At 36.8% G+C, this 7823-nt stretch overlaps 1 protein-coding gene across 1 annotated transcript; it reads right to left on the reverse strand.

The window, feature by feature from the left end:
* Positions 1–2530: 2530 nt before the first annotated feature.
* LOC147668721 (uncharacterized) lies at positions 2531–4559 on the reverse strand. Its single transcript, XM_086948480.1, has 2 exons — positions 3469–4559; positions 2531–3414 (listed from the first exon to the last, which is right to left on the reverse strand). Exons 1-2 carry the CDS (start codon positions 4553–4555, stop codon positions 2726–2728), a joined length of 1776 nt encoding a protein of 591 aa, XP_086804606.1. The 5' UTR covers positions 4556–4559; the 3' UTR covers positions 2531–2725.
* Between the last annotated feature and the right edge of the window lie 3264 nt (positions 4560–7823).

Here is a 7823-nt window from a genome sequence, read left to right on the forward strand (position 1 = left end):
TCCACAGCTGTAGTTGCTTGTTTCCCTGTTCTCAGGCAACATGGCCTGGTAGTTTAGTTAGGCGGTCCCTTTTTCACACAGGATCAAAAGGATATCCATTGGCTTGTCTCTGGAGCAGCACAGTAGGCAAAAAAGATGGAGTACAGTGCAACCCATGGTAATTACCAGTGCTGGAGAGTAAGTCACACATTTTGCCTATCACCTTTTAATTATCCCTGACAGTGATAATAGCGTGTGGGTGTGTGGCAGAGGTTTACAAACTTTTTTGCTTTGAGCCCTACTTAAGCAAAATGTTTTGAATTTGGGCTGCCCTCCAAAACTTTATGACAAGGATTGGGCTGAGCGCGGGATGCAAGGCTTATGAGATTATTTCAGTGGTACTTTTTCTGTAGGTCGTAGTCCACATTACATACATCAATATACGTTTTGGTGATGTCTACTTGTGTTTTTACAGTTGCCTCAACGTGATTTTTATGCAAGAAAATAGAAAAAAATAAACAGGCAGACTAGAACACGAGGATAAATCATGGCTTCCCTGCTTAAATTGAGTGCTCTTGGGCTATATGGCTAAACACTGACAAATCCAATAGCTCTTGCATGGCCAAGACCTTTGGCTTTGCCAGTGCTTGTTTTTGTATACTTTAGTGGGTGTTAGAGCCTAGAAACTAAAATTCTTTATCAATGATGACACATTCCACTATCACACTTACCAAACAATACCAGGCCCATAAACATAGTAAATGAGGTGAATGGATTCTATATGTTGAGTAACTTTTAGCAATAAACTATCTACAAAAAACAAGTCCAGCTTGTCATTTTGAAAAGTTTATTTTTTAAAGTTCATAAGTAAAATCTTTAATAACTCACTTTATTAAAATCAAACATTTAGTTTTATTAATTCAAATCACATTAATCATTGGCACAATGTAAGCTGTCAGAATTAATCAAAATGATGGATTAAGAAATCATTAGCTTTTTCTCTAAGTTAATTTTCAAACCTGAAAGGGAAACAAAAAATATAACAGTTGCATGCTTACTCTCTCCCAAGGCAATCCGACAGCGCTTCGCCCCTCTGGAAAAGAACGTGCCAAACCCCACAAGAGAGCCAATTTTATATCATTTTTCGCTCTCAAAACTAACTAAATGTTATTATTCTGAAAAGTTCAGCACTGTGATTGGTTTATGGCCATCAGGCCACCTCAGCTACCAGTCCAGAGAATATGCGCGTCACCGTGCCATTGTCCATCTAGAGTGACAACGACTTCCGAGGCATTTGCAACAAAAAGTTGCCAATCCACTTCCACCAGAGCTCGGCAGATTCACGCTTGTCACTTCCTCGGCCTTGAATAGGAACATCCAGAGCAGTCCATGAAATAAACTCCATTTAAAAAGTCTTTCTTTAATAAAAGGTCTGAGCCAGAAAAGCAAGTTCAATAACCTCTTGCAAAGTTTTTTTTTTCTTTCAACGTGCAGCTTGGCTCAGCTTCTGCTGCTCAGTTCAGGCCGACCAACTTTACTCCAAAGCAAGAACTAGGCCTCAGCTCACTCTTGAGCTATCATTTAAACAAACACAAAAAGAGTGATTAATTCAAGTAAAGCAAACCCTTGTGTACCACCCAGTCCCTTATTAATTATTAATTAACCCACTAATAAAAAACATTTAGCAAAAGCAAACATTTAAAGCAGCACATAAAATAACCACCATTCTTCATGTAGTCCAGCTTTATGATTTGAAAGAATAAAAAGATAATTAAATGACACAGACAGACAATACACAACATAAGACTTACATATAAGCACATATGAAAGCACATGCCATGAATGATCAGCTGCATATTAATGGTGACAAAGACAATAGGACAGACATAATAAACAGGACAATATTAATAATGTGTTACAAAAACAGACTTGCAGATGCACAAAAGCACATATAATTAGTTTCCCGCGTGTTCATGTGTGGTGCAAACTTAATCTAGGTTGGATTAGTAAAATAAATCATGCAACAGTGCATTAATTAATCAGTTAATGTTATAGGGAATTGAATCCACAAGCCAGAATAAAATATTTTCTGCAGCCCGCTTTATCAACTCCCTCATCTGGTGATATTAAAATCACCAAACAACACCCAAAAAATTTTAATTAACATTTTTATCTATTGAACACGTTTCAAGCTTACTCAGGATTAGTACTTAAGCTCTAATTTCATCTATCTCATAATTAGTATTGAGTCTTACATCTTACTAATTCTGTATCCTTTACCCTTTCTTTATTCAGCTAAGTTGGAATCCTTTCTACCTTTGAATCCCCAACCCCCAATGAATTTACGGAACTAAGTTTTAAATTGCATAACTACATTTTGAATTGCACCAACAAAACAAATATCAATCTGAGTATTATAAAATATAACAAAAAACAAAAAGTAAATTCTTTGAAAATTTTTGAAATTTTTTGAAAAATTAGTACATAAAATTTTTGAAAAATTAGTACATAGTATATTATACCCCCTTTTCTTTTTTTTTTTTTTTTTTTTCAAACTAAAACACGTTTTCTTCGACCTAGTGTCTTACATAGAAGTGTTTCCAGCTAACACAATTTCTTCGACCTTGAGTCACTCTAACATAATTTCTTCAGCCTTATGCCAAAAATAAATCTCAACTTAAAGAAAACTAACACAATGTCTTCAGCCTTATGCCAAAAATAAACCTTAACTTAAAGAAAACTAAACTTAGTCATTGTCACCATTTTGACTGCTACTCCACTCCTCAACTATTGGAGTGATAGTTATGTAGGCCCATTCTGGAGACTTGTATTTTACATTTGGTCTCAATGGTCTTTTGCTTTTCCTGGCAATCATTTCAATCTTCTCTTCAGCTTGCTCTTTTTTGTCTGAATCACTCTTCTGACTTGACACTTCATATTTGAACTTTAAATCTTTAGGCCAGACATCACCTTTTCTCAAGAGTTTCTTCTTAGGCTTGCTTTCTTTACATTCAGCTTTCCAAGCCCTTTTTCCAAATTTTCTTATCTCAGACTCTTCATTACTCCCATCTGTATTTGTTTCTGAGACTTCAAATCTGTACCAAGGAACTTCTTTACTCAGCAGCTTCACTCCATTAGGAACATCATCCTTACAGCTGGTTCTTGGTAATACTTCCTCTTCTTCAGGGATCACCTTCAGCTTCCCAGTTTCAGGATTCTTGTTCCCGCATTCAGAGCTACTCTTCTGCTTTTCAATACTCTCCTGGACTTGATTAACTTCTTGCTCAGAATTTTCTGCTTCTGAATCTTCTTCTTTTTCTTGAGATTCTTTTTCTAGCAGATTTTCATCATTTTCTGAATCTAGAATCACAATCTCTAGATCTTCTTCATTCAATGTTTCATTCACATGGACATCATCATCCAGATGTCGACCACCTTGTCGATCTTCAATATCTGAATTTTTGACATCATCATCCAGATGTCGACCACCTTGTCGATCTTCAAGATCTGGATTTTCTTCAGGAATTTCTTTTTCAGAGTCTGAATCAGTTGTAGTGTCTTCACTGTCTTCATCAGTGTTATCAGGTACAGATACACAAAGGGTATTACTGATATGCATCCATCCAGTATCTGTTGTCACCTGACTTGCTTTCTGCCACTTGGGTACTAGACAGTTTCTCCTTCGATGAACCTTTGTTCTGACCAAGTCTCTTGGCAATAGATCATGAGCCTGCTCCTTTTCCACATCTGTTCCCAACTGATGGAATACAGAAACTGTATCATTCTTTCTTGTTGGAAAAGCTTCTAACCACTTTGAAAGTAAATAAATGATGACTAGGACATATCTCAGTTTGTTATGTTGGGGCATTTCAAAGAAATCTATTTGAATTTTTGCAAATGAACCACCCTCCCGGCCTATGGTTCCCAAATTCTCAAATGTCTTTTGATCTGAAATGTTTTCTTGGCATGTCAGACATGTTTCCCTGAACTGTTGAATCATTATGTCTCTTGCTAAATGACCTAGACCATGGTACATCTGTGCCATGTCAGCAATCATGCAATTGGACATAACAGGTCCGCCATTTTTGTAAACCCTTTCATCTTCTTCTCGCTGTCTGCAACCTTCTTTGAGCCATGTGTTTTTCTCCTCATCATGTGCCTCATCTTGTAATTGTTTTAACTCTTGCCATGTCTGAATTGCAAATATTAGTATGAGGATGCTTGAAACATGTTCATTGAATTTTTCCCCTTTGATTGCAACCCTCTTCTGAGCACAAAATTTAACAATGGTACTTGCGTGCTCATTACCTTTTGAGACATAATCATTTTTCTCTCCAGCACATTTTATCTCTGCTATTTGGTCTAAAAGCTCAGATTCTTTGTTGAAGTCTGGCATGCCCTGAACAGGAGCTTCACACAAACTCTTTTTAAATTGCTCAATGGCTTCAAGCTTTATTTCTGTCAGGACAATTGGGTCTTTTATATTATCTGCTTTTGTCAGTCTCCGCAATTGTTTTGCAAATCCTGAGAAAGCACTAATCCATTGGCAACAGTAACCAAGCATGCCTAGGAGCATTCTTACCTGTCTCTGTGTTGTTGGTGGTTGTATTGCTCGAATCATTTTAATTCTTTCAACTGTCACTTTTCTGGTTCCCTTTGCAATTCTGTGACCAAGATATTTCACTTCTTGTTTACAAAACTGCAATTTTGCTGGTGAAACTTTATGTCCTTCATCTGCCAAACGGTTTAACAGGGTAATGGTATCAGTAACACAATGTTCTCGTGTTTTGGCTGCCACAAGCAAATCGTCAATGTACTGTACCAATGTGGAATTACCAGGCAACACTAGATCTTCCAGAGATTTCTTTAATAATTGATTAAAGATAGATGGACTCTCAGTATACCCTTGAGGAATTCGACACCATGCTAGGATCCTATTTTGGAACCTAAAAGCAAAAAATTTCTGGCTATCTGGATGCAATAGAACTGTAAAGAATGCATTGCACAGGTCAATGACCGTGTACCATTCTGCATCATGTGGAATCTGGTAAAGAATTACTGCAGGATTTGGAACAATGGGACAGCAGGGAACAACTATCTGATTAATTTTTCTTAAATCTTGAACAATTCTGTATGTTCCATTTGGCTTTTTAATACCCATAATTGGTGAATTGCATGGACTGCTTTCAATTTCTTTTAACACTCCTTGACTTATGAATTTTTCAATCACAGGAATAACACCTTCAATTGTCTCTGCCTTCATTTTATATTGAGGAACATTTGGAAAATCAACTCCCTGTTTAACAGTGATTTTTACTGGATCAATATTTTTCATAAGACCCATATCATTACCTGTTAGGTCCCAAATTGCTGGATTGACTGGCTCTTTGAGCTCTTCTGGCAAATCATTTTTATCAAATACAGGAAATATTGGTGGTGTTTTTTCTTCTTCCACCATCATCATAGTCCATTTATAAAGACCATCTTCTTCTGCTGTTTGCATTTCAATGCCTTCTGGTGAGCAATATATTCTGCAATTCATTTTACATAATATATCACGACCCAACAAATTCACAGGACTGCTATCACAAACTAGAAATCTGTGTTTATCTTTGTAATTGCCTATCTCCACTTTTACTGGATCTGTCAGACTGGTTTTAATTTGTTGATTAGCTACTCCTACAACTTGAATGGTTTCACCCGAGAGAGGAAGGTTTTCTATTTCTGCTGATCTAACAGTAGAACGGGTAGCACCTGTGTCCACAAGGAAAGTGATATCTTTATCATTTACCTTTCCATTAACAAATGGACCAGACTGATCTACCTCAAGAGTGGGTCCAAGCACACACTCTTCCTCCTCTCTCAGGCACCGTCATGAGTAATCTTCTGATGAATCACTCACCTCTTTGTCATTTAACCAAAATTGAGAAGCATTTGCCATGTTGACCTTTGACACATTTTTAACCAAATTATTTCCACAGAAACCTGTTTCAGGAGAAAATCTCTGTGTGTTAGCACAACCAGGAAATGGTGCTTGAGGTAACTGATTCTGTTGAATTTGATTCTGCTGTACCTGATTTTGTTGTTGAAACTGGCTTTGCTGTGTCTGGTTGACTATCTGTCGCTGTAACTGTCGCTGCTGATTTATCTCGTGCAGTTGCCGCTGTAGCTGTTGTTGTTGCTGCGGACTTAATTCACACTGCACCTGTGGATTCAATGAATTATTTTTAAAATTTCTGGGCGGGTTCTTACACTCTCGCTTCCAGTGTCCAATTTCGCCGCAATTAAAACATGGGAGCTTTTGTTTTAACTCTTCACTATTTACATTAAATTTTGGCTTTGAATTATTAAAATTACCCTTAAACTTTCCTTGTTGCATAGAACCTAACTGCTGTTGTTGTTGCTCAGCTACCTTCACCTGTGCCCACATTGCTTTCTCCTTGAGACTCTTCTGCTTTGCATCTATCTCGTCACTACAATATTTTGCTTTTCTCAAGATGTCATCAAGTGATAATGATTGCCAACAAACAATTCCACTTCTAATCATGTCACCAATTTCAGGTCTCAGGCCATATACAAATTTGTATATGAAGTGACTCATGTCTTGTTCACTTAATTTTTCATAGCCACTATACTGTTTAAAAACTAACAGTAACCTCTCATAAAATGAATGAACTGATTCTTTTGGTTCCTGATTTGTTCTGTCTATTTTAACCCAGTCCACTTCCTTTGGGGGAATTTTCTCTTTCAGCCAATAAATTACTTTTTTATAAAGATCCATGACATCTTTTGATGGGGCACCTGTAATTTTATCTCGGGCAGGTTCTTCTTTTGGCCAATCTATAGAGATCTTGCATTCTGTCCAAAGATCTGATGGAACAACAATGTCAAAGAATCCATCTAGATCAATCCACAGAACTTTTGACACCCTTATGAATCTGTCTACCTGACGATACCACTCCACTGGTTTCTCCCTTAAACGTGGAAAATCATTGGTAAACAGGAGTATATCCTGTCTGGACCAAGGAACATGTACATACCCACCTCCTGCTATTTCTCTCATTGGAAATTCAGAAATTTCATCATTTCTTAGTCTTTTATCTTGTTCTTTCTTTGACCATTTCATTCTCCATTTACCTAACTCACCTAATTTTCTGAGAAAGCTTATTAATTCTCTTATGTGAGTTATTCTTCCAGCAGCGTTTAAATTATCAATGTCCCTCTCAGAGAAATCCACCCTGTAATGTTTCTGTAGATGTTTTTGTTTACTTAAATCAATTTCTAACTCAGCAGCCATTTCCTCCAGTTGTTCATACCTGTTTTTAGTTTTCCACTGAATGCTCTTACAAATGAATAACAATTCATCATCTTGATATGACTTCAAATTATCAGTACCAATTGTGCCAATGATCAATTCCTCTAGATCAGCTTTTAATTTAGCTACATCAAGCTTTTTATAATCAGGGACTTCAGGAGACATTCCATTTTGAGATAATTCTGTTCTGTTTAAACTTTTTTCTGACAAACCTGAGTCTGAACCTGCCACAGTTGGTGTCTGCGAACTTGATAAACTTCCATGTAGTGTTAAATTTGGCATCATAGATTTTTCTCTATGAATCTCTGAAAGTTCTGAATAAAACTTTTCAGCAACCTTTTGAATTTCAGCATTTAATGGAACTGTTAAGGCTGTTTGTCTATTTTCTCCTTGGTCAAAAACTGGTACCACAGGACCAATAGTTACTGGTACTGTAACTGCTTCCATACCTTTTGTCAGCTGTTCAATTAAATCATGCTTTGCTTTATTATAACTAGAAATTTCTTGCTCAGCTGGTAATCTTTCCTGA

The sequence above is a fragment of the Lissotriton vulgaris genome, unplaced genomic scaffold (assembly GCF_964263255.1).
Source record: "Lissotriton vulgaris unplaced genomic scaffold, aLisVul1.2 SCAFFOLD_3852, whole genome shotgun sequence".
NCBI lineage: Eukaryota > Metazoa > Chordata > Amphibia > Caudata > Salamandridae > Lissotriton > Lissotriton vulgaris.